The sequence below is a fragment of the Podarcis liolepis genome (assembly GCF_965112155.1).
Source record: "Podarcis liolepis genome assembly, chromosome: 17".
Classification (NCBI taxonomy): Eukaryota; Metazoa; Chordata; class Lepidosauria; order Squamata; family Lacertidae; genus Podarcis; species Podarcis liolepis.
In genome coordinates, this window is record NC_139571.1 from 36,663,237 (window position 1) to 36,689,834 (window position 26,598).

At 43.4% G+C, this 26,598-nt stretch overlaps 1 protein-coding gene across 3 annotated transcripts; it reads left to right on the forward strand.

The window, feature by feature from the left end:
- The first annotated feature begins 4,504 nt into the window (after nt 1-4,504).
- On the forward strand, nt 4,505-24,620 carry ANP32B (acidic nuclear phosphoprotein 32 family member B). Of its 3 annotated transcripts, none has more exons than XM_083482005.1 (7): nt 4,505-4,951; nt 11,729-11,878; nt 17,525-17,647; nt 19,481-19,676; nt 22,819-22,937; nt 23,423-23,486; nt 24,001-24,620. In XM_083482005.1, exons 1-7 carry the CDS (start codon nt 4,898-4,900, stop codon nt 24,072-24,074), a joined length of 780 nt encoding a protein of 259 aa, XP_083338131.1. In that variant the 5' UTR covers nt 4,505-4,897; the 3' UTR covers nt 24,075-24,620. The 3 variants fall into 3 exon arrangements, with proteins under 3 accessions (XP_083338131.1, XP_083338132.1, XP_083338133.1); XM_083482006.1 differs by having other exon boundaries at nt 22,822-22,937; XM_083482007.1 differs by lacking the exon at nt 4,505-4,951 and adding an exon at nt 6,118-6,141.
- Nucleotides 24,621-26,598: the final 1,978 nt, after the last annotated feature.

Sequence of the window (26,598 nt, forward strand, 5' to 3'; positions counted from 1 at the left end):
CAATACTGGCAGGGAAGAACTGGCAGGGAGGGGAAGGCCATGGCCGTAGCTGGGGGGGGGGGGGGGTTAGCTGTTTTTTTTGCCCCAGGTGAAGCCTCCAGAGGAGCGTCACTGAGGCTTCCAGCCTGTGTGCCAAACTGGGTCTTTGACCTGGGTGAAATAAAGCCCGGTTTCGTCCTGACAAATGATCAGATTTTTATTTCTTAAACTCTGCACGTGCTCAAGTATCTCTCATTGCTGTAAACTAGAACCCAGTTTGCTTAACTCCATTAGGTTGTGCCTTTGGTGAACATAGAAAATGCAACTCTTACTTTTAACAGAGGAAGCTTTTTTCTACGTAGATCAGGTGGGCAGTGACCCAAGATAGGATATTTTTCTGTTGTTCAGCTCCAATTATGAAATTCTCCCCCAAAAGAAGCATCAAATTCCCCCTTCACCCTGGCTATTGGTGGACAGTTGCTGGGATATATTTTTTTTAAAAAAAGCTTTTTAATACTGCTGCCCTTATTGTTTAATGATGTAGTAGACAAATTGTGCATTTTTTTGATATTTTCAGAGCTCAACTATTGGATGGCACAGCTCCCTTTCTCTGCCACCTTCCAGTACATGCTATTTCTCCCTTGCAACACCAGTAACAGCAGACCTACCTAGAGAAATCCTTGTAACAGCCTTGGCTGTTTCCCCTTCATTAAACAGAATACTGTGCCATATCATTCTGTAGCATGAGCATCCCCTGCTGGTGAAACAGGTGTACTGTGATAGAGCAAGGTTTCTCAAGCCGGGGGCTAAGGTAGGCAGAACCCATCTGTGGGCCTTAGTGCCATAGCCTGCCCACTGCCTCCTTCCCTGCTTGCCATGCCTTTCGGCTGGGTTAATGCCAGCATCAGCAACTCCTTGCATGCTGAGTAAAGGTGGCAGGGAGACAGAGAAGATCCAGGGAAGGCAGGCAGGCAGGCCTCTGAGGGGAAAGGGATAGAGATGCTGAAGGATATTAGTGCAGTACAGTAAAATAAAAGTTTAATATATGTTAATATTATTTAGTTAAACTGGGAATACAAAGGAAGGGGATAAGAGAAGAAAGCTGCTATTGGAGGAAGAAGTGAATGTAAAAGGACCAGTGAGGAGGGGTGAAAGAAACCGGCAGGGTGTGCAGATAAAGGACAAGAGCAATAACCCTCTCACTAATGTAAGGGAAGGTCTTGTGAACTGCAGAGTGTGTCATGGACTAGGTTATATTATTTGCAGAATTACTGCTGGCAACAGACCTCCTAAGGAGTCCCCCTTCCTCCAAAAACAGCAGTCAACACTTTGGAGACCTGGTTGCCGACCTCTAATTTATCTATTTTATCTCTAACTTTCTCCTTCACAGCCCGGTAGTCAAGGCTCCTCTGGTACCTGCAAAATAAGAATGCAGGTAAGAGCAATGTTTGAGAGCAGGAGAGTGAATATCAGTACCAGTGGTTTTGAATTCATGGCAAGGGAGGACAGACACCTGCACAACCTTTGGTAGGTGTGCAAAACTAGAATTTCAGCCGGTGCTGCGTTTGGTTTGGGTTTCAACTCGTGCATGACAAGCTGCACTTGCCAAAACACACAAACCCTTCTTCGATTTGACTTTTAAATCACAGGAGCCCTGATCTATTTAAAATAAACACACACAACACTCTGATATTGAGCTGACCCTGCTTCTGTTCACAGCTAGAAGTACCCCCTGCTTTAAACTCTGTGAACACAAATGAAAAAAATAAAGGATTAGGCTGCCTACCAAATATCTGGGGAGCAACAACAGGAAGACTATTGTCTTCATGTCCTGCTTGTGGATGCAACTAGTTGACTGTGTGAGAAACATGTTGGGCTACACACACCTTTAATCCAGCAGTGCTCATCTCATGTTCTTAGGAGGACAGCAGTTAACACTGTACCCCAAACCCCACTGGGACCAAAGTCCTGTGTCATGTGGCCAGAGGGCACATCCTTCAATAAGCATGCATGCATAGAACACCAAAGCAGGAAAGGGGAACCCGTGGCCCTCCAGTAATTAAGAACATATGAAGAATCTGCAGGATCAGGCCACTGGCTCATCTGGTCTAGCATCCTGTTGTCAGAGCTGTGCCCAAGATCTCACTCCTGGTCAGTCACCACCAGTTTAGAACCCACGAGCATACATAGGATATGAAGATGTCTTGTGCTAACACGCATCACTTTACATTTGTTCACAATGGATTTAATTTGCCATTTTGCCGCTCATTCACTTAGTTTGGAGAGGCCCTCTTGGACTCCAGTTCCTAGCAGTTCCAGTAAGGATAGCCAATGATCACAGCTGATGGGAGATGGAGTCCAACAACTTCTGGAGGGCCACGGGTTCCCCATTTCTTTCTTTCTATTAAAAAAACAGATTTTTATTGAGAATATTTCTCCATTCGTGAATGGCTCAGCTGCTCCAGAAAACCCAGCCCCAGAAGCAGCACACAGAAATGGAGGTGCCAAGGGCAGCATACCCACCCCTAGTTGTTGCCACAAGGAAGACAGAATCATTGTGATGATAAATGAGCTAGTTCCCAAGGGAGGAAGGCGGCCATGGGGAGCTGGGCAACGGACCATTATTGATCTGGGAGAAACAGTTCCTTGTTGTTTTGAAACACTAAAGTGGGGTTCTGTATGCGTGCAGAATTAATGTTACACTTTTTGAAACACCCTGCAACAATCTTTAATGGCCTTACAGGTGATCAGGCTGGACTTTGCAACAAGTAAAGGATAAGCTAGTATGTCTCCCCCATTCCATGAACAAAAGCTGACTAGTCAGACTGCTGAATTTTACTTCAACACAGAAAATGGAGACAGTGCACACAGTGGCAGATAGCTTAGGGCAGGCATGGTACACACACCATAGTTCTCCAAATGCTCCCTACTGCTCTTTGCCCATGGCATCTGCAGCCTGAGGCAGATTCCCCATGGGAGGGCCAGCCCTTCAGGTGATCCGTAACATTTTGTTAACTCCTAATGTGAAAGGCTATAGCATCAAAAAACTACTTGGCTGGAAGCTGTGGGTGACAATTTCTCCATGAAGCAAGAGCCATCACTACTGTATCAGTTGTGATTGCTTTATTCATACTTCTTTCTTTTGCATGCAAACTCCTCTGCTTTCAGCCTTTTGTTACCTTTTCATGCCTACCATTGTGCCTTTTACACCTTTTACAATGGAGCTCCTTCAATCTACAATAGCTTCCTATACTTTATATTTCAGGTACCTCCTCCTAATAATTTAAATCCTTTCAGAAAAGCTTCCTAGCCTACAGGTATTAGGTTTCCCCCCCCAAACTTTAACTCTCCTGCTGTCGTTTCCTGTACAGCTCAATCCTATGCAGATTTATACATAGGATATTTGTCATCAGATCTCAACCTTGCTTTCTCCCCTAAAGGGTAGATCAGAGCCATGGCAAATGGACAGAAACTTAATGTTTTTTCACCAGTGCACCCCCCCCCCCAATTTCCAAGCTATTTACCCATGTATTTTCCCCAGCAAGAGTAGTATCTTAGGGAGGTATTTTAGACTGGGCAATAAGGGAAAAGGTCCTGATCCAGTTTGTTTTCCCGCACTCATCCTTCAGCAACTTTAAGGAAATGTCAGGAGATATTATCACAGATTTTTTGAATTTTAATAAGGTTGGGCCTGGAAGCTGTATGCCAGCTCCCTCGGCCAATAAAGCGAAATGAGCGCTGCAACCCCAGAGTCGGTCACGACTGGACCTAATGGTCAGGGGTCCCTTTACCCTTTACGGGCCAAAATAGATGTGACATTAGTAATGCTACACTTTTGTTAAGAGCTACTGGAGGGCGGGGGGCTCTGATCCAAGTCAGTACAATTGGAGGGAGGGAGCTTTAATCCTGGATTAGAGGCCCAGTAGCTATTTTCATTGGAAGCTACCATTAGAAGAAACAAAAGCTTCTTCCAAGATGCAAACATGGGGTGATCTGAACTGGGAGTATGGCAACAGCAGAACGTTAAAGTATCCTTCACCAACACTGTAGCCCGAATCCCAATCAGGAGTTTTACAGCTGCCATATTGTGTCCCAAAGTTCACTGAAATCAGTGGGCAAAGCAGATGATACCAGGCTACTCAGGATAGTAAAAACCCAAAGAGGCTCCAGAAGGATCCCTAAAAGATGGGTAAACGGGCAACAAAATGCCAAATGATGTTCAATGTAAGTGAAATGTTATATGCATGGTTGCAGGGTGGAAACATAATCGTGTAGGTATTTATAAAAAATATCGATATGCTGCTTTTAGCCGGCAATGGGAGGGGAAGGAAGCCATGCTTCTGCTTTCTACCCGGGACCCCAAACATAGAAGCAGAAGCAGCAGCAACTTAAGTTTTTGCAGGCCTGGATCAAGTAATACTTTACAATGGGACCGACGATCGGCTGTTCTGGGAATGGGGGGGGGCGGGGGGGAAGGGCCGCTCGTGTCGACCTAAAAGGGTGGGAAGCAACTTTCGGCAGCAGGAGCGCGCCCGCCTGCCGCGCTCCAGGCGCAGAGGCGGGAGCGCGCCTCCGCCGGCCGCCCGTCCGGGCGGGGTGTGGCTATGACGACGGAGTTCCGGGGAGTCTCTTCCCCGGCGCGCCCCCTGGCGGCCAAGTCCGTCCGTTGATTCTGCTCCGGCTCAGCCCAGCCCAGCTCAGGGCCCCGCCGCCAGTTTAACTGCAGTCGCGACGACGGCGGCGGCGCCCAGCGCTCCAAGCCTTGCCTTGTTGCTGCCTCCTACGACGACTCCTGCTGCTCGGCCGCCGCTGCCCTTCGGCGAGTTAACTCCGAGCCCCCCGCGCGCGCAAGGGCCTGAGCCGAGGCCCGTCCCGCTCATTTCCTCCCACTTACGACGCCGTCGCAGCCGCCGCCGCCATGGACATGAAGAAGCGGATCCACTTGGAGCTGCGGAACAGGACTCCGCCGGATGTAAGCATGGGCGGGAAGCCGGCGACCACCACCGAAACCACCCACTTTCCTGGGGCGGGGGGGTGGGAAAGAGAGGGAGCAACCGGTTCGGGATGGGGGGAGGGGAGCTCGGTTCGGGTGTGAGGTGAGGGGAATGGCGGATAAAAGGGAGAGAGAGCGCGGAGGTCGCTCGGCCTGAGGGAGGCGGGAAGAGCAGAAGCGGGCGCGTGTCTGTGTGGGGGGAGAGCGGCGGGCGCCTGGCTGAGGAGAAGCGCTCCGCGCGGCCGCCATGTTGTTCCGCCGCTGCGTCCGTGTGAGGGAAGAGAGAGCGTGGGGCTGCCTGCGGAGAGGCGGTTGGTGCCTCTCGCGTGCGCGCGGCGGCCCCGCCGCGTCCGTCTTCTTCTTAGCCAGTGGGCGCGCGTTTTGGCGCGCGCGCCCCTTCTCCCCCCCCCCCCCCACAGCGTCCCTCTTAAACGGGCAACAGCTGCATTAAAAAAAAACACAAAACAAAACGGAAGGCCCGAGTGAGTGAGTGAGCGCGCTCCTCCGCGTTCGCTTCTTTTGGCGCTCACATGCGCGCGCGCGCGCGCTGAGGCCTCGTTGCTCGCTCGTTCGCTCTCCCGCCCTCCCCCGCCCCACGCCTTCCCCCTTTAAACGGGCGACGGGGGGGGGGGTTAGCGAGGGAGCGCGCGCGCGCGCGCTCTTCTTTTTCCGCCTCCCTTCATGGGAGCCGCCGCTCATCTTCCCGCCAAAAACTTGCTTCCCTCCCCTCCCCTCCCCCCCCCGCCCGCGCGGCAGCACCGCACTTTCCTCTCACAAATAATAGACTGTAATAATAACCTTAAAGGCGCCACCAATCCAAAAGGAAGCGCTTCTTCGGGGGCCGCTGATTTGAAGCAGGAGTGTGTTTTTAGTTTAAAAAAGAGTTATATCTCGCGTTCCGGGTTTTAAAAGCCTTCGAAACAAACAAGCAAGCACATTAGAAAATCTTTCAAGGCGAAGAATAAAATGGAAGAGTGGAATGGATTTTAAAGGGGTGACAGGGGATGCCGTGACCGCTTGAAAACTGGAGGAGCAGCACTTTTTCTAGCACCTATAAAACACACCTGCACACCATGTAAGAGTGATGGCGCCTGGGGCACGTACTAAGTGTGTGCCTGTCTCGTTGGAAAGCCCTTTGCGGTATTGGGTAACGCAGCCAGATGGGCAGAGTGTAAATAATAAAATTAATATAAATACTATGGTTAGAGTGGCTGACATTTGTGCGTTACAGTACTGTAATGGCACAAGCACACTGTTTTTTGGTGAAAATAAAAAATTCCTTCCAGTAGCACCTTAAAGACCAACTAAGTTAGTTCTTCGTATGAGCTTTCGTGTGCAAGCACACTTTTTCAGATACACACAAAAGTTCTTGGTATGAGCTTGCACACGAAAGCTCATACCAAGAACTAACTTAGTTGGTATTTAAGGTGCTACTGGAAGGAATTTTTTATTTTGACTATGGCAGACCAACACGGCTACCTATCTGTAACTGTTCTTTGGTGGTAAATCAAGGTTTTCCACCTTGCAGATCTGAGCTCCATGCATGCTAATATTCCCACTTGCCACAGGGCAAGAAGGATTTAAAAGGGGGAAGTAAGCTTGGTGTAGCAGAGTTCATGCCAAGGAAACCTTGGTTTTCTTTATTTCTGTGGTGCTAGGGTCGCACTAAAGGCCTAGGAGAAAGACCAGAAAAAGTGGATTTCTTCTTGTCATATTGATTTACCTTTTTATGGGTGGTGGGGAGGTCTACAATTTTTCGCTGGCCTTCCTATGGCTGCTGGGCTCTTCTCACCTGCCAGCTGGAGGGGAGGTAAGCACCTCCAGAAGAATTACCAAAGGAGTCTCCCCCAACCTTCCCTGTGGGAAAGGCAGAAGGGGAGCGTTCCAGCTTCAGCCAGTGCTCTGAAAAGAGATTCCAGTGTCTCTCTACCCAGCAGCAGCTGCAGAGGGACTCTGAGCCTCATTGCCAAGCACCAGCCTCTCTCTATTCACCTCTGTCTCCTGTGGGAAAGAGAGGCAAAGAGTGTGCTTCCAACTCTTTCCTTGTTTTCCTTCCAGTCTTGGAAGCCGGGGATGGGTCAGGGACCGCAATGATGGTACTGGGGCGATCGCCATCCACCTCTGCAGTTGGAAGGAGGGTTGTTGTTTTTTTTACTTGTCCTTACTTTGCAAGAGGATGCTTCATTTGCCATGATGTGTTTAATTATCACAGCCTGTGCATATTTAAAGCATCATAAATGTATACAGTACCTAAGAAAATAATGAAGCAGGACTGTGCTGCATCTTCTGTGTAGAGGGTGGGCATGGCCAAATAAGTGGATTTCACAAAAGGTGAAAGCTACAACTTTGAAAAAAACAAGTAGTTGGAACCAGCAGAGCTGTAAAACAGGAGGGTGCTTCTTGGCAGATACTGCACAATTTAACCATTGCTTGTTACTCTATAGTTAAGCACACATCAAGGCCATTTGAAAGCAGTTGTCTCCTTCCTGGTGAACAGTAATTTAACGTGGGCGGCCATCTGTCATGTACGATCTAGTTAAGATTCCTTCATTGCAGGGGGTTGGACCAGATGACCCTTGGGATACCTTCCAACTCTATAATTCTACAATTTTGCATGTTTGCTTGTCCTTAGATCTGTGAAGCTGCATGAGTCACTTCTTGAGTGTGTTATGTATGGACTCTGCATAGCTGAATGTTGATGAGACACTGTTGTGTCCCCTGTGAAGTTCTTAATGACATGCTCTGTTTTGAATTGTGAAAAGATTTGCCAGTGAAGGACCCCTTGGTTTATTTTGGCCTCCATTCTCTATTAACTGTTGCAGTTTGTCACAGGAGAGTTTTGCATACACATTAATATTCATGCAAGTACACAAGTTCAGCAGGTAGTAATTGGAACACTTAATTTTACAAGGTGGTTGATGATCTGAATCATCATGGTTTTAGTGCCAATGGATACTTCCTGTTGCACTTTCTGATATATAGCATTATTGTTACAGAAACTGACACCTGGGAGTGCCTTAATCTTGTAGTGCCAACAATATTTTGCCAATAACTCAGTCCAGTTATTAGATCATGGATAGGCAAACTAAGGCCCGGGGGCTGGATCCACCCCAATCGCCTTCTAAATCCGGCTTGCACACAGTCTGGGAATCAGCGTGTTTTTACATAAGTAGAATGTGTGATTTTATTTAAAATGCATCTCTGGGTTATTTGTGGGGCATAGGAATTCGTTCATATTTTCTCTCTCCAAAATATAGTCCGGCCCCCCACAAGATCTGAGGGACAGTGGACCAGCCCTCTGCTGAAAAAGTTTCCTGACCCCTGCATTAGATGTTGCGCATCAGCCAGGAAAGGTTAAAAACAGTTGAATAGATGCACTGATTGAGCAAGGATTTTTTCCGTAAAAGTTCGAACTACAAGATCTTCATACACCTGATTGTTCAGGTGTCTAATTAGATGCCTAGGAATAGCTAGGAAACAACATAGATATTGGACACTGATATTATGTGTTCCCTCATCAACATACTGGTCAGTTGACCTCTTCTGCACCAGATGTATTTTCCAAACACACAAACAGCAGCCCTAGAGTCCATTTAATACTCAGTAAAGCAGGAGTGGGGAACCTGTGGCCCTTCTTTGACTTTTAGCCGTACCTGGCATGGGATAGTGGGAGTTGGAGGCCCTCAGCTCCTGGGAGGTTTCTATCCCTACTGTAAAGAGAGATAGTATTAGAACAATATATTTGGTGAAAGTTACATCAGTGTGATTGTAACGGCAGTCTGGAAGCGGAGGGAGAAGTGGAGAGAAGGCTAACTAGTGCCGCCACCTTGGCTAAGATGATGGAATTATTCCAAAGGGATTTGAGAAGAAATAAATAAAAAGTCCTTCAAGCTGCATAAATAACTTTATTGGAACTTCAAAAAGTAAGATATTCCTCACAATGGAAAGAGAATGATCTGTATTGCTACAGTGGAACCTCGTTTTTTGAGCGCCTCAGAAGCTGAATGATTCAGAAGCCGGATGCTGAGAACCCAGAAGTAATTGCTTCCAAGGCGCGTTCCTCCATTACTTCAATGGATTTTGCCGACCACCCATTGATCCTCGGTTTTCAAACATTTCGGAAGTTGAACAGTCTTCCAGAACAGATTACGTTCGAAAACCAATGTGCCACTGTATTACTATGCAGGTGTTGCTCTTTTAATTATTTATAAACTGGAGAAATAGACAAACATTTAAAATTCTTTACAAGTGACTGCTCATATAAAATTGTCACATATATAGCTGAATATATTTTTGGTAGACGTTGAGTACAAAGTTCAAATTAATATGTGTTTATTGAGGGTCATTAGTAGAGGGCAAACCACTCTCTTCCTGCTGGCGTATATCAGGGCTTTTTCCTTTGTGGTAAAATACATGCCATGTTATCCATAAACTTTTAAAAAAACAACACTTTTTAGGAAACTAATCATGAGTATCTGATGTGAAATCTCGTAAATGACTTTAACAGTTTGTGATGAGCTGGTATGCATTTGATACAGTCATATTAAGGTAAATAATTAGCACTGGATCCACTGCTTGATCAGGCTTGTGAAACTGTCAAACAAGAAGAGGAACTTGTTTTAGATTCATTAAAATTCTTCAGCTGGAAAAAGGAATTTAAGATAAACTGGTCTTTGCTATCTGTTACAACAGATGATGATAAATGTGCTGCTAATTTTGAAATTACCGTATTTTTTGCACCATAACACTCACTTTTTTCCTCCTAAAAAGTAAGGGGAAATGTCTGTGCGTGTTATGGAGGGAATGCCTACGGGTGGCATGCCTACGGATTTTCCTCCTCTAAAAACTACGTGCGTGTTATGGTCGGGTGCGTGTTATAGAGCGAAAAATACGGTATATTGAAAGGAAGTCATGACTTACTTGCATTATGATAGTGGTAGGAATAGCAAGCTAACTTTATATGCATTATTTTTTATGGCTTGAATTCTTAGGTTTGTAAAATTGTAGAATTATCTGTCTTGATGCATGTATTCTGCTGCAATACCAGACAGCCCTTAAAAATATGTCTTCCCTCCTCCCCTCGGCCTCTCCTTTTGGGTGGGACCAGGTCTGCCATGAGCAGATAAACTCCCCAGCACACCCTCTAGTTTTGGGCATGTTTGCTCACTTTCCACATGTAGTGAATGATTGGAGACTGTAGTTAGTGCTGTATGTCCTGCTTCTGGTCAAATCCTCTGCTAGGCTAGAATGGGGGCATTCATCTGCCTGAATTTCAGTTTATTTTAACTGTATCAATATGAAATCTAAAACTGAGATTCCTAGAGCTACTTACATTTCACGCCAGCAGTTATCTTAATTTTTGCTTTTCATATATTTTTATCACAATGAAGTTAAGGCAGTTTTCATAATGAGAAGTCTCTTTGGGTTGGTTTCATGCGGATATTCTATTTAGGTCTTTGACTATTGTACTGAAACCCTTGAGGTTTGAAAATACAAACCCTGTACTTTGCATAGACTTCAAATGCAGAAGATCCTCTCACATGATTGATATAGGATAGCTGTTTGTTACTCTTCCCACCCTTTGTCTCTTGCTGTGTTAACATTTAGAGCAGAGCTTTCCAAATTGTGTGTTGCGGCATGTTAGTGTGTTGGCTGCAGTGTGCGGGTGTGTCGCATGAAACCTCCCTGTGCTCCCCCAGGGGCTGGAAAGGGGTTAACCTCCGGTTTGCTAAGAAAACTAAATTACTATGTCACAAAATGGTACATGTCTAAAAAGTGTGTCACCAACATGAAAAGTTTGGAAAGTTCTGGTTTAGATTGTAAATTGTTTGGGCAGGGATGTTAGATTTAAAACTTCCATCAGCTCCATCGGTCAGATGTGATGGGATTAGTAGCCCAGCAATACTTGGAGGGCCACAGGGTTCTCACCCCTGTGCAGTTTTTAAAAGTGCTGTTGATAATATGTAACAATAAATACTATTTAGCTTTTCAGAGAGCCACACAAACCTGGTGTGATAGCATACTTAGAAATGAAACCTTCTGCCTATTTTTTGCTGTTATCTTTTTTCCCTTTGCATTGTGATGCTTTATATTTAGCACAGTGGCACTATTATCCCTTTGTAGCTCTTCTCCCGGGTCCGTTAGTGTTCTTTTCTCAGCAGTATCTGATTACTCCCTTTGTATTGTGACGACACCCCCACCCTGAAGATACCCCATTGCATTGCACTTAATTTGGGGGGAAGCTTATGGTATCCACCAGCAAGTGAATTTGATTGAGGTATTCTTGAAACATGTCTGCATTAAAATTTTCTATCCTTTTGAGTCAGTCCTGTAATGCTATTCTTGCAGCGTAAGATAAGCTCTGCAAAACATAGTCAGTGGTGTAGAGAATTCTATGCCGACAACATTTTCAGAGTGGTTCAAAGTACATTGCTTGTGGTGGCTTCCTTTAAATTCTGAAAACCCTCCAATGCTTAGGTGTCATTTGGAAGAAATGAAAGTTCTTTTAATTTGGAGTGGGTTCTGGTAGGCAGGGATAGAAAGTGATGTATAATCACAGTTACATGGGGTTTTGCAACTGATGAATTGTTAACTTGTAACAAATGGTTAGGTTTACGTAGTTTGTAAATCAAAATAATTGCATAGCAGCAGACTTCCCTGTATGTACATGTGGGATATTTTTATCAGATGCAGTTCTGTGCATTGTTACTTGCTATTGTTTTTAAATAAATTGTACTTATTTGTTTGTTGCTTTAGGTCCAAGAGCTTGTTCTTGACAACTGCAGATCAAATGAAGGCAAAATTGAGGGGCTGTCAGGAGAGTTTATCAACTTGGAGTTTCTTAGTTTAATAAACGTTGGACTGACATCTGTCTTGAATCTCCCTAAACTCCCAAAGTTGAAAAAGGTAAGACCTGGGTGGGAGATGATTGGGTTTTCATAGCTGCACAGTGTTGCTAATTCCCATTTCCATAAATGATCTTAATATGGCTACAAATCAAATGGCTGTTTTTCTCCTTTGCTTTCTAAAATGTAATCATAGATTTAGATATATGCTGAGATCCTGTGCCACTGACACCTACCTCTTTCAGTCACGGTCCTTTGTCTTGGGTGTTTTTATAGACCCAACTCTTGTTTTGGGGCTCAGTCTAGACAAATACATAATTGGGCAGGGAGGGGGAAAGGAGCAGATTGCAAAATGAGTCCTAATGAGAGCAGTACTGGAAAAATGAATGAAGTGGATCCAAACACATTTTTAAAATCATTTTGGAGGAAGATAGCAAAGAGGAAGAGATGAAGCAGAAATTGTTACTGTACCTGTTGCTGGTGTTGTGGATCTTGATTAAGATTTGGAGAGTTCAGTGGCAAAAGCACATTGCAATTGCAATCTGCCTTTCGGAATGGTGGCTGTCTATGGAGGTGTGGTTGGGCAAGTTGTGGTGCTACTCATGGGTCATAGTGTTGCTGTGGGTATCAAATATTTGTATTTGATGGCACTTCTTCCCTTCCCTTCCTTTCCTTTCCTCACCGCACCCCCCTCCCCGCAAAAAAAGACCCAGAGCTGTGGCAGGATGAGTTGCCTGCAAACTACTTGTTGCAATGGAACCTGTAAGTCAGAGGAGCAGAACTACCTTACATACTGCATCATGGTTAGGAGCCAGAGGTGTGAAGGATAGCATATTGTAGCTCATTGAAATAGCAGAAATGGGGAAAGGCTTTAATTTTCTCTTGTCCTTCCAAGCTTCTTGGCTACTCCACTATTAAGAGATTAATTACTTTGCATTGTAATTTTGTAGAGGAATGTTATGAAAAGGGGTTGTTTGGGAATAGTGATGTGGACTTTCCATAATTTTTTCCAGTCTCTCAAAGCAATTGGGATTTGATCTAGCATGTTTGACTTCTATTAGTTTCTTAACGTAAATATGACATATTCATTTTATGTGCTCTATAAATATCTCAAAACATTTTTCCAAAGGTACGTGCACTGAGATATTTTGATTAGGGAGAAAATCAGTAAAATACACAATGTGGTTAAATGTTATGTTCCAAGTCTTACCTGAAAATTACTTTTTATGATAATAAGTCTAAATATGTTATGACATAATTCAACAGCATACACTTATATGTTTAAATGTTAAGCGGGGAATGAAGGCACTGAAAACTGTTACCACAGAAGTGTGTCACAAAACGTAGAGTAAGTTTAGAAGGGAGAACAAATCAAATCAGTTTTAGAACTTAGTGCTGTATGTAGCAAAACCTTGATACCCGTTTTTCCATTAGAAGAGTTCAGTTTGAGGAGAGGTATCTGTAGCATAGAATTTGGTCCTTAGTTCTTTCCCTGCCCAATATTTATTCAAATAGCTCACCCTTCAGCAGAGCTGAAAATACTTATTTGGAGATGCTAATATGTGTGTGGAACTCTGCAAAGGGGAGAGTGATTTGGAGCAGGAAAGTGGTAGGTAGGTTTTTGGTACCAAATTCTGCTCTTGAAACATTTTTTCCTCAATGAGTGCAGTCATTTTGACTTTTAAGAGTATTTGCATGTAAAGCATAGTCAGCATGAGAAACAATTTAAGGACGTGCTTATAAATGGCTGAGATCTGAGGGCAGGCAGGTTTCACAGGCATTCCCATACTATGCTGGTGGTGCAAGTTGTACATTAGGTTCTTTTATCAGATAATGGATTGATACACAATAAAGATCAAAGTCCACTTAAATCTGCATTGGGTACTTGTACCTGCTTGTTTTATTTGTTATCATTTCCACCTACCCTCCTAAATTTTATTCAGTCCTCATCTCTTAGGTAATTTGGGTGAAACTTAAGATTTTAGCTAGCTCTGAAATACATAGTCAGCTTCCAGATTATATGTCTAATTGGCAGATTTTCAAAGATTTCTGAAGCCATCCCATTAAATGTTGAAGTTAGCCCGTTGCACCCAAGAACCTTAACTATAATCAGAACTTCCTTTATAAGGATTCCATACAAGCACAAAGCTCAATGGGTTGGATCCAGAGAAAATTGAGTGGCGCTCCAAACTCACAACGGTGTTTTTCTGGCTTTCTTGCTCCCTGTGCCCCTGAAAAGCTACTCCTGAGAGTCCAATGACTATCTGGGATAGCATGGGAGGGGGCATTGGACAGTAGTAGCAGGATGGGAATCAGGAGGAATTTGGTGAGTTTCCCTTGGCAAGTAGAAGTGCCTTTTGCTCTTGCAAGACATCTCTGGATCCCAGCTGACCTGGGATTAAAAAAATACATAAAATACATTGTATGGGGGGATTTAAAATGTGGGTAAAGTAAGTAGTAGTTGGCTTCTTGTTGCCATGATGATTTCACTTCCATGACTGCTACTCAACATCCCTTGCTAACACACTTAACTAATTTTTCTACTACGTGTTAGTTGTTCCTGTTGATAGAGCATATTTAGAATGAGAGGTATTGAGCAACTAACATTTTGATAAAGGAATGTAGCTGAATTGGGATCCTCTCTGTTTTTTTAAAGAAAAATGTCAAGATGGGAGACGATAATCTCAGTCTAGACCAGGATTCCAGTTCAGGAATGTGCTGCTAGGGAAGCCAACATTTTTTGTTTGCTTGTTGGAGCTTACATGCAAGCAAAATGGGCATGCTAACTAAAATACACGTAGAGGAGAAAGAATGAGAATAGGGCCTTTCACAGTTGCTTCACGAGTAAAATATTTTGTTGTTAAGGAAGTTGTCTGTGTGTATATGTGCAAGGCTGATAGTGTTAGATGGCTACCACATATAAAGTTAAAACGTGAATTTTAAAAATTAGCATGGTTGGCCATCATCTTAAATCTTGACACCCCAAAACTAAATTGTACATTTCGATTTCAAACTTAGTGCCCCCCAGGTGGTCAACTGTAGAAACGCTGATTTGGCAAAAGCAAGTTCATTGACCTCATGGAATTAAGTACTGTACAAGGATTGTTCGTTATGGCAGTTCCCTAATTCAGCTTTACATTAATTCAGCAATCTTGTTGCCCGCTTAAATAGCACCTCGTTCAGATTCTCTCATGACAACATAGCAATACTGTGGGTATGGTCCAGCTAAAAGTTAAGGAGCTGTAAATCCTATTGATTTCAATGGTGACTGAGGATTAAGATAAATTTAAGAGCCATTGGACTTAATCTCAGGAAAGTGGGTATAGGATTGGAGCCTAAATGCCAAATTACATGGCAAGTGGTGCTGCTCGTTGTCCCCTGTGTTGCAGAGGCTTTATTTCCCTCCACTAGAAGTCAGGTATTTAGAGTTTCTGGTCCCATGCTGTGAAACATTCTTCAAGCAGAGATTTGGCAGGCATTCTTGCTTTTCATTTTCAAGTGTCTCTTGAAGACATCTATTTATATAGACAGGCATTTGCAACTATTGAATGATATTTTTTTAAATCAGCCAGTCATTTTAATATTCCCCTACTTTTAAAATGTTTTTTTTTATTGCGTATACTGTGTACACCACTAGATTGTATTTTATGAATTGGTGGTATATAAGTACTCTTATAAATAAATAATACCATGCTATAGCAACCTAAACATTTAGCTTCCATCCTAAACACATAGTAATGAGTAAGACCCATTAAACCGTGGGTCTTACATCCCAGTAGGTACGCATATGATTACATTGTTGGTGCCTTTTATTTATTTGCAGGAGGAACAGAATAATTGTATAGAATGTATTTTGCTGCACCAACTCCAATAACTTTCATTTATTTCAGCATTTCAATCTGTTCAGGCTTTTTCATCTGATATATGTTTTGGAGCAAAGTGAGTTTTATAAAAAGAAGAGGCTGTTATGTAACCATGTTTGACCATGAGGCTTCTCTTAAGAAAATGGCTGAGCAGCAGAGCTGTATTTGTGTTAGGCGTAATCTTCAAAAACCTAGGTCAGCAATTTTTTTAGCCTTGGAAAAACATAGGGCCCATTTACTCTACAGACTTAGCCTAGAATGCTATGTGCACCCTTACCTGGGAGTAATTATGATTGAACTTAATAGGACTTGCATAGGATTGCACAGGTAAAACTGTGTTCATAATCCTTCCCGCTTCACAGTCAGCCTTGGGAACTGAAGTCCTTGAAAGGCAAAGGAACTTCTAACAAAGAATTTCTAGCACCTCATCAAAGTTCAGTTCCTGGGATTCACTGGAAACAATGACAGCTAAACTGGTAGAAAACCAGTTCAGATTGGTAATGTATATTATACCCATAGCTGAATGTATATGTTTCATTCTGTGAAAGACTGGAGCCATTAGGACAGACATGGGGAATTTATACTCCACTAGGCCTCGTAAACTGGCCCCCCAAGTTTGCTCCTTCCAAACCATGCCCCCTCCCCATCCCACAGTGAACAGGTCATGCAGGAAGAGATCTTGAAGTCAAACTGAACGAGGGAAAATACATATATATGTGTCAGGGAACTGCCATCGGAGCCAGAGGGAGAGGGAGGAGTCCAGAGGGATTCCGGAGAGCGTCCCAGGAGGGAGAGAAGCAGCCCATCTTCTGGGGAAGGAAATCAGCGTAGCACCAGTGGAGAAGGGGGGCAGATGGGGGAATCGGCGAGGTGGCTCCATGACTCTTCGCCGGAGACCAGCAGGGAGAGCACTGGTCCTCCGCTGCCCACACCCTCCTTGCGCAGAAGGCTTCCGCGCAGGGAGAGTAGGTGGCGACTAGGCGTCAAAGAACTTTTATGCTGGAAGAAGTTCAAGAAACGCCCACTGACGGATTCTGCCAGCGATTGAGACAGCCACGGGTGAATGGCTGTCCGGACAGTGAGAGTTCACCCAGGTAACCCAGCCAGTGGTGGTGCCGATTTACGCACGAGCAACCCCTAGAACCATTACAATATGCTTTGGCCTCACCCTCTTTGGATATGCAACCATTTCCTCCCTGCCCCCCCCCCCAAGGAAATTCGGCCCTTGGGGCAAGGGGAGGTTTCCCAATGTGCATGCAGTGATGTAGCAACCTCTTCCTGATGTAAGCTAACATGGTGTACAGTGGTGCCTCGCAAGACGAAAAGAATCCGTTCTGTGATTCTCTTCGTCTAGCGGTTTTTTCGCCTTGCGAAGCAAGCCCATTGACGGATTAGTGCTATTAGCGGCTTTTAGCGGCTTATCGGCTTATTGGATCAGCTGATAAGCGGCTTAGAAAAAGGGGGGGGAGAAAAAACCCCCGCAGGAACTCGCAAGACATTCGTCTTGCGAAGCAAGCCCATAGGAGATCCGTTTTGCGAAGCACCTCCAAAACGGAAAACTCTTTCGTCTAGCGAGTTTTCCGTCTTGCGAGGCATTCGTCTTGCGGGGCACCACTGTAATTGGGAATATTTATTACAGCATTGCACTGCAACTCAGCACAAATTTCTAGCTTCTATTGCCAGATATTTTTATGAATGCTTTTTGTGGGGGCGGGCAGGCAAGCATAAATTTAAGTATTGATCTGGATAAATATTATTTGAATCTCAGCCTTGTGAATGTTTTGCTTTTAACCGCACTGTTGCTGATATGTTCAGTATTTTGCCTTTTGTGGTTCCTGTTGCAGCTTGAACTCAGTGACAACCGAATTTCTGGAGGTCTTGATGTATTAGCAGAAAAACTTCCAAACCTCACACATCTAAACCTCAGTGGAAACAAACTGAAGGATATCAGTACCTTGGAGCCATTGGTATGTTCTTAATGGGTTAAAAAAATCTTATGCCTCTCTGGGGTTTAAATGCAGAGATTATCATTCAAAAGAGGGCCTTTTCCCCAAAAAGGCAGTCTACAGTTTGATACCAACATAGATGCCTTGCTTAGTGCATTTTTATGGGCACTAAGTAAATGTATGACCAAATCAAGACACCTGAAGCAAGCAAATATACCTCTTATGACATTTCATAGCTGATGCTCTAGTTCTCAAACATTTTGGCCCCAAACATACTGACCCTAATCCAGCTTTAGTAATGAGCAACAAGTAAGCCCCTGGATGGGGATATGCTTCCCCATCTGCTTCAAAAGATGTATCTAGCAAGGTCAGCAGAGGCCAAATGAACATTTCAATGTGTGTGCATTTTCCAGATTCAAATCTACATCAGCTACATAGGCAGAAGCCAAGTTAGCATTTATATCTTAAGCCCATATCCCATTACTTTTAGTAATGAATGTTTTCATGTTAACCTTTTTAGTTTATTGGTTTCAGTCAAATTAGACTCCTCTTTCTGTGTCTGGCAGATTTTGATTTTATATCTGATATGTCTATAAAAATGCATGTTATCAGAACATTTAATTCCATACTTCAGCCATGATGATGTGCAGTCAAGAATTCTAAACTCAGTTGCTACAAATCCACTTGCCATTTATCCTGTTTGGCAGAATGAGTTAAAATAGGAATCGTGTGTTGCCTGTTGTGCAGCATAACTTCATTGTTGTCAAACATGGAACATATTGAATGGAAATTATGACAAAAACTCATATTCTGTTTGTTGTATCTTGTTTCTTCAAGGATTTCCTAAAATCACTAGTCAAGGAAGTTATATTAATCTATAAATTATGTTAGTAGTATCAAGTCAAATTAGAAGTGGATTTGCTTTTATTCCAGATAGTAGATTCATTTTGCTGCTTAGTAGCTGTTTGCTAATATAATAACTCAGGCCTCTTAGTTTCTCCATGCAAAAATGGAATATTTAAAGGCAGTTTATATGGTGTCTAGAATCAAGCAGCAATACTTACCTTAGACTGTACTGCTTTAGCATGCACGTGGCAGATGATGTTGCTGATACATTATTTTATATGAAGGAAGTCCAAAAAGTTTTACCAATTTATTTACTGTTTTTTTAAAAGACTGTTTCTTAGGTAGACTCATAGAACTGTAGAGTTTGAAGGGACTGCGGTGATCATCTAGTCTAACCCCTTGCAATGCAAGAATCTTTCACTCAACTTGGGGCTTGAACCCACAACCCTGAGATTTATTTTTGTTTGAATTAATTTTTCAAAGGAGCACCTTTTATGAGGTGATTCATGAGTTACAATTGTCTCCAGGTGAATTTCCAGCCATCTGAGTTTCTGGTTCATTGCACGGAGAGGAACTTGTAGATGTAGAGTGTAATAATGATACTTAATAACATTATATAGAGCTTAAAAATGCTCAAAGTGCTTCACATATATTCCTCAGTTACTGTGTATCTTTACAAGTTTTTTATAAAGTAGATCAAGATTAAACCCATACTGCAGGTGGAGTTCAAAATAGTGTACCAAACAAGGAAAGAGTTGATTCCACCCATGTAAGATCCAATGTGATTAGGCCAAAATATTTCCCCATTTCGAAGATAACTAGATAACTGCTTCAGCTAGTTGTTCAGTATTTTCCTCACAAAAGTATTAGGATGAAGCACCTGAAAATAAACTTGCATGTTACCAAGTTTTAGGCAGAGCCTTGACAAACATACTGTCCCGTCCCCCCAATTATCCAGTGGTTGCTTCTTGTCCATGCAATAATAACTTGACTTGTTTACAATTTTAGAAAAAATTGGACTCTCTGAAGAGCCTTGACCTGTTCAACTGCGAGGTAACAAACTTAAATGACTACCGAGAGAGTGTCTTCAAGCTCCTTCCTCAGCTCACCTACCTGGATGGATATGATCAGGAAGATAAAGAAGCCTCTGACTCAGATTGTGAAGTAGATGGCGTTGATGAGGAAGACGAGGAAGGTGAAGAAGGTGAGGACAGGCATTGTTACTTTTGGATGGAGAATGCCCAATTCCTAGCTTTGGTCTCCAACCTAAAAATTGCACTTGGCTCATTTTCGTCTAGAATTTTAATTGAAGAAGGACTGGTGCTGAGTTAAGATGGCACATTATATACTTATAGCCTTCTGAAATGTGCTGGCACCATAACTCAGACAAAAAATGCTATAGCCACCTCTTAAGACTTCCCTTAAGTCACATTGCAAGGAAATGGTGTGTTGTTTTTAGTATGAGTATATCTTTAAAAGTTAGATGCTTCCACTCCAGAAATGTAACTGGATCTTCTCATGTTACAGATGTAAACTTATTTCTGCAATCATAGGACTTATTTCTGCAATCATTATGTCTTCAGGAGTCTGGTGATAGTTCACAAATTGCTGCAATAGCCTTGCACTCACAGAATCTGCAGGCTGTTTTTAGATTAGAGTATCTTGTGTACTGGGAGGGGATGTGCGTGGCGCTGTGGGTTAAACCACAGAGCCTAGGACTTGCTGATCAGAAGGTCGGTGGTTCGAATCCCCGCGATAGGGTGAGCTTCCGTTGCTTGGTCCCTGCTCCTGCCAACCTAGAAGTTCGAAAGCACGTCCAAGTGCAAGTAGATAAATAGGTACCGCTCCAGGGGGAAGGTAAACGGCGTTTCTGTGCGCTGCTCTGGTTCACCAGAAGCAGCTTAGTCATGCTGGCCACATGACCCGGAAGCTGTACGCTGGCTCCCTCAGCCAATAAAGCGAGATAAGCGCCGCAACCCCAGAGTCAGCCATGAGTGGACATGATGGTCAGAGGTCCCTTTACCTTACCTTGTGTACTGCTTAGCATACAACCTACACTAAGAGTGTGAGAGACTAGATGCTATATTCTGGTAGCTTATTAATATATTTGAAGTGTTGGTAGGTATTAACACAGCCTCGTGAGCCACTCCCATGTACCAAGTACCAGTTGCTGTTGGGTTAGGAGTAGAAAGTTGGAATGAGTGTGGCATTGTGGTGCTGCCACAGATACATACTCTTTTCTTTAGTCACAGCTTCAGAAGAGCTGTTTGTTACTCTTGCTCTCTTGCGACTGAATTACAGCGGAACCTTGGGTTGCGAACGTGATTGTGCAGGAGGCACATTCGCAACCTGCAGGCCCGTGTCTGCTCACGTGCGTGACACGATTCGGCGCTTATGTGCAAAGCGTGATTTAGTGCTTCTGCGCAAGTGCCAAAACCCAGAAGTTTTGGGCGTGGCCCGTAACCCGAAAATGCGTAACCTGCAGCGTTCGCAATCTGAGGTATGACTGTACTTCCAATGATTAATGAGTAATTTGGGGTAGGGAGCTGGGAAAGAATCTTTCTGTTTCTCTGTTATTTACAATTGTTTATCAGTAGCAATTCAGGCAGTTTGACCATAGTCACTTGCACTGGGGGGCTTGCAACCCAGGAAGGCTGGCCTGAAGGCTCTGACTGTTTCTCTGCAGTGTTGAATTGGTTGCAGTCAGCTATGTTGGATCTTGCCGGCATTACTTTTTTCATTTATAGTCATCATCAGATTGTTTCCCATCAGATTTGATTTGTGCTTGAAAGCTTCTTTGAGAAATTAAAGGGGCTTACCAGAGCACTTCTGCTGTGTCCTGGTCCACACTTTAAAGTAATCCATCAGTTTGTTTGGCCTAACTGATTTTTTTAGATGTCCAAACCCTGCCAAGGGTTTCTGACAACAAACCACGGTCTGACGCCATGGATTGTTCTTGGCTTACAAATTGTGGACTGTTTTAACTTTGACTTGGTGTTGGCACACAAACATGGCAGCTTTGCTTAGCCATGGCTTATTTGCCTACTTTGCCCAAAATACTCATCAAGCTGCAGAGTCATAAGGCACAAGCGGCTGAAAAATGAGACTGTGTGCAAGGCTAGGCAGTTCTTGCTGGTGCTTTCCCCGAAGAAGACCTCCTGCCTAACTTTGCCTGGCAAGAGATTCCTTTCCTGATCCCACTACTCCACAAAAAAGTCCTCTCTTGCGAGCCAGATGGCTTCACTTCACAGCTGCTGCTGTTGCAGGAGAAGAAAATTTAAATGGACTGCAGTCCACCTAGCTAAAGTGAAATATAAAGGAATAAATGGGAGAGCAGCAAAACAAACAGTATACTACAACATATTTAAGATTCTTAACTAAAAGGTTAAAAAAAAGAGCAACTGGAAACAGTAGTTTAAGACATGCAACACATCTAAAGCACTTCTTTTTTTTGGGGGGGGGGAGGCATGACCTTTTCAAACAACACTGTCCTGCCCTTTGCAATAGCCTCATGCAGCTTAAAACTTCACAGTAATTAGCACCTTTTATGGCAACATCCTCACTGAAGAGATGTTTCAGAGGACAATCTCCATGGCACCACAGTGGCTTCTAAAGAAGTTTGACAGTTTCATGGAGGTTAAGGCCATCAGTGCACTTAGGTCCTGCTTCCAGGCTTGTCATCAGCATCTGGTTGGCCACTTTGAGAACAGGGTGCTAGACTAGGTGGGCCACTGGTCTGATCAAGCAGGCTGCTCTTTTGAAGTCTCAGTACTTTTGACTAAAAACCAGGAGGCCAAACAGGAGGTGTTGGTGTTTTGAAGTTGAAGGGAGAGGAGCTGGTATGGATCAGCCCATTCTGAGAGCAGCTGGGGCGATCTCATGCTGTTCATGCAGCTAACAATGGTAAAGGGGTTGGTGGTGCGGTGAGGTAATGTTGGTGTTAAGGCACCACAAAGAAGTTCAGTATATCAGGCAGGCAATGAGGAATAGGTAGGGGATAGAACAAACCCAAGCTTCAGCTATGGTTTGTTTGGTCATCTGTGGGGCAGCTCATTGTTTCTTAAATATACCGTGCCTTCGTGTTGCTGTGGTGAATGAGGCCGGTGTGTATTGAGTATACCCACTTATGTAGTTGGGAATTCTGTTTGTTCGTGTATTCTTGTTATTTGTTAGTCTCCTAATTATGATTATTATTAAATTTGTTGATCACTGCAGTGTTTAGCCACCATACAGTACAAAGTTTAAACAATACAATAGGTATGTTAAGACAGTTATAAACTTTTCTAACTTTTAGAAAAAAGGTAGATTAACTATAAAGAAAGTTATAGAAACCATTTCTTTCTCAGAAGGTGAGGAAGAAGATGAAGAAGAAGAGGAAGATGGTGAGGAGGAGGAGTTTGATGAGGAAGATGAGGATGAAGAAGGAGAAGAAGGAGAAGACGAAGAAGACGAAATCAGCGGAGAGGTTAGTTAAAAGTATTTCCTGCTTTTATGCTTTCTGTGTTGAAACCTTAGAGGCTTATCTGCCAAGTAGCAAAAAGAGTAACTGGATATGCCTGCCTGCTTGCTTGGAGGTGAAATTGCTGAGTGATGTTTGAGCGGTGTCCTTATGTATGACCTGGCAAAGGCAGCTGGAACAGTGAGCGGGCTGCCCACTACCAGAATAACTGAAATAATGAAACCTTCTATTCTGGATTACCCAATTTATGTTCTGTAATCGGTCTGCCTCTGCGTGTTGCACACTGACTGGCTGTTGCTTGGTTGCAAGCTTCGGCCAAGGTGACAGTAAAGAGACTTGGCTACAGCAGCATGCATCACTGCTTCTCTGCTGATGTCATCCAGTGTCTTTCGTCACCCAGCAGAGATTGAGAATACCTCCTTCCAGGAGGTATCATGCAAATGGGAGGAAAAGTGCTACTCTTTCAGTTGCAAAAATGCTTATCTTTTCAGGAGGAAGAGTTTGGAGGTGATGGGGGAGAGGAGGAGGAGGACGAGGAAGAAGAGGAGGAGGAAGGTATGTTCAGAGTTTCAAACCAATTCCTTAATTATATGAATCTCCAGGATGGCAGGATATGGATGCGAGTGGGATGAAGAGGACAAGGATAGAAGGCGACAGAAAGTATTTTAGATGCTTAGCCCAGCCCATCCAAAATATTGTGCTAAGTAAAGCCGTTCCATTTTAGATGAGAAGTGCAAGTAAAGACAGCGAGGGTGTGTGGCTCTAGATTTCCCCCCTATTGCTTTGGTTGTTGGTGTGCAAGCCTTGGTGGCTGTGGCCAACCAGTGGCCTCCAAACCGAAACTTCAAACTTGGTCCTTGGCCAACCAGTGACCTCCAAACCCAAACTTCAAACTTGGTCCTTGTTGAACTTCCTTCAACTGAGTGAGCCACTGTGCTAGTAAATTACTGAAATGCTAGAATTGGAGACTTTGCTGGAGTCCAGAATAAGTTTATGGGATAATGCAGTTGTATCGCTGCCCTTTTGTCAGATGATGAAATGTTTTTCCCTCCCTCTGGTCATTGTGCAGATGAAGAAGACAGTGGGAAAGGTGAAAAGAGAAAAAGAGAAGCAGATGACGAAGGGGATGAAGAAGATGACTAAGGCCTTCTGTGTCCCCAAAGGACTGTTCAGTATTGCTCGGGCCACCCCTTGGATGATCTGTGACTTGAGGAGCACTTGAGGCACATTGTAGTTGTCTAAACAAGCCCCTTCCCCCCTCGGGTGCAGCACTCAAAGAGCCAAAGAGTCGGCCTTTCCTGTGACATTCCACATACCCTGCAGCTGATCTCCTCCAGGTGGTTACAGATCTAGCCCTCTTGGGCTAGCACCTTCACTTATCCCCTTGGGGTTCCCAGGCCTTCATCTCCCACTGTTGCCATAGCAAGAAGAACGAGTGTGATGGGTCAGTCCTGGTTGTCAGGGGCTACACACTACCCACTGACTGTAGTCCCTTTTTTACTTTCTGTGCAAAAAGGCTTTGTAAATAGAGTCCTAATGTTTTGGGGACTGTTCTTCATGCTTTGCTTTCCCTGCCTTCCTTTTCCTTTTCTAAGCTGTTGGATATTTTTTACATTAGGATGTTTTATGCAACAACAGAAAAGTATTTTTAAGAACTTGAAATGAAATAAACGTTATTTGGTAAACTAATCTTGCAAAGTTGTTATGTTCAGACTTAATCTGAAATTCTGTGGCCTTCTCATTTCTCTAAAACCACATTATGGGCAGGGTTTTGTATACTCTGCATTAATTTTTTTAAAAAAATTGTACCAGCAGAAGCTAGATTCCTTGACCCATGTAAATTCCTTGGTTTACATAATTTATTCTGCTTCTGCTAGTCAAGGAGATGAACAATGAATTACGTGGGATATTGAAGCCATAACCACTAGAAATCCTCAGACCTTACAAGGATTTTAGCCACAGATTAAAAAAACCTACCTTATTGCCCATTAAGGATGGACTTTTTAAAAATGAAAACTAAGATTTTCAGGTTGCTGATTTCCATAGTCAATACCAAATTTTGTGATTTTTTTTGTGTGTGCTCGTAGTAAACTGTAGAATACACCCAGTGCAGAAGACACCCTTTATTCTTAAATGCAGTGATTGAAGTTGGTCTTTTACACACACTTTGCAAATAATATTGCCCTAAATCCCTGAACCACAGTAATACATTTTGAAAAAAGATAGGATTGGTTCTTATCTTGGTATTTTTTGGCCACAAAGGCCACCCATGTGCAAAATCTTTAAAAGAAGATTCACATATGCTCAGATTGTAATGGATATACCAGCAAGCCACCCCATCTTTTACTTCTTGGCATGTTTTACATGGACAAAAAAAGTGGCATGGCCTGGCCACTCTTAGGTTACAAAATAAAGTAATTTGTGTACATGATTAATGATGCAGTACTGTACACACTTACATGGAAATAAATCCCATTAATCTCAGTGGGGCTTATTTCTCTGTATACACGCATACAGGATTGCAGAACATGCAACATGGAAATGAGCTCTTACAGCTCAATCCTATACATTTCAATGCAGAAGCTCCACTGAGTTCAGTGGGGCTTACTCTCAGGTAAGTAGGTATAGAATTGCAGTCTAGTCATACAAAATGCATATAATGAAAGTGAACTTGACCTTTAAGCAGACTAGGCTGAAAGCTGTTAATTGGAGCTTTTGATATCCTTCTCATGTAGTGAGGCATTCTAACATGACCTTGCCTCCAATTTCAGATTGAATTAAATGCAGGAAATGGCTGGGATCCACCTGTATTTCCCCCAGCTTCTCCAAATGTGTCCCAGAGAGTTCCCCAACCCCCCACAGCAGGTTGGGGGGGGGCTGCAAGAGTGTGAGGAGTAGAAATCTTTGTTCTCTTTGTGCTCAGACACAATTGGATGTGGCTCTTTCACGTCATTCTGTTCTGAAGTTAACTGTATCAACGAGTTGAAAGGGATCCGGTGGCCAAGGGACAAAAATAAATCGGGGAAATACATCTCTTTGGAACTAATGTTCATATTGATATGCTGTTGGTAGCGATAGATACAGCAACAATAAATAAAGGAGTGAGACTCTTTTGCCCAGGTTATGTGTATGCTGAAAATCATATTCCAATTCAAAAAGCTGCATTCTGTAACCTGTATAAACTATGCAAATGTATGCAGTTTTGTGTAGACATTTTTGGTTTTGAAAGTAACGGAGGGGCAAGGAGCTTTCTGTAGCGAACTGAAACTTCACCTACTGACCATGGGAAATATTTAGCTACACCTCTGGTAGATGAGATTCTGTAGGCACCTGTAGTTTCAAAACATAATCTGCGGGCACTAGCGGTCTCTTTTTGCTTTTAATTGAAAGCTGAGGTTCTCAGGAAGCAGAATTCTGTGCCCTGTGTCACATTCTGTGCTCCTCTGGAATTGTAGTAGAGACTCCTTGGTTAGTATATCACAGGAGGTAGTGATATACTAGAGCACATATATATATATGTTGGGTACCAGCCAATTTAAGAAAAGAGGTGCTTGTGAACAGAAAATTACTGCTCCATTTTGAGTTTCTTTTTAAGTTATGTGGCTATCTTGGTTTGATAGCTTCTGGGCTGTATGTATGTGTAGAAGAGAAAACCCTGAAACAATGT

What these genes read in the sequence shown, in the direction of transcription:
- ANP32B (XM_083482005.1), top strand. Translation starts at nt 4,898, where the DNA reads ATGGACATGAAGAAGCGGATCCACTTGGAGCTGCGGAACAGGACTCCG. An exon ending in TCAGTACCTTGGAGCCATTG is followed by an intron (nt 17,648 to 19,480) that starts GTATGTTCTTAA and finishes TTACAATTTTAG; the next exon opens with AAAAAATTGGACTCTCTGAA. An exon ending in GGAAGAAGAGGAGGAGGAAG is followed by an intron (nt 23,487 to 24,000) that starts GTATGTTCAGAG and finishes GTCATTGTGCAG; the next exon opens with ATGAAGAAGACAGTGGGAAA.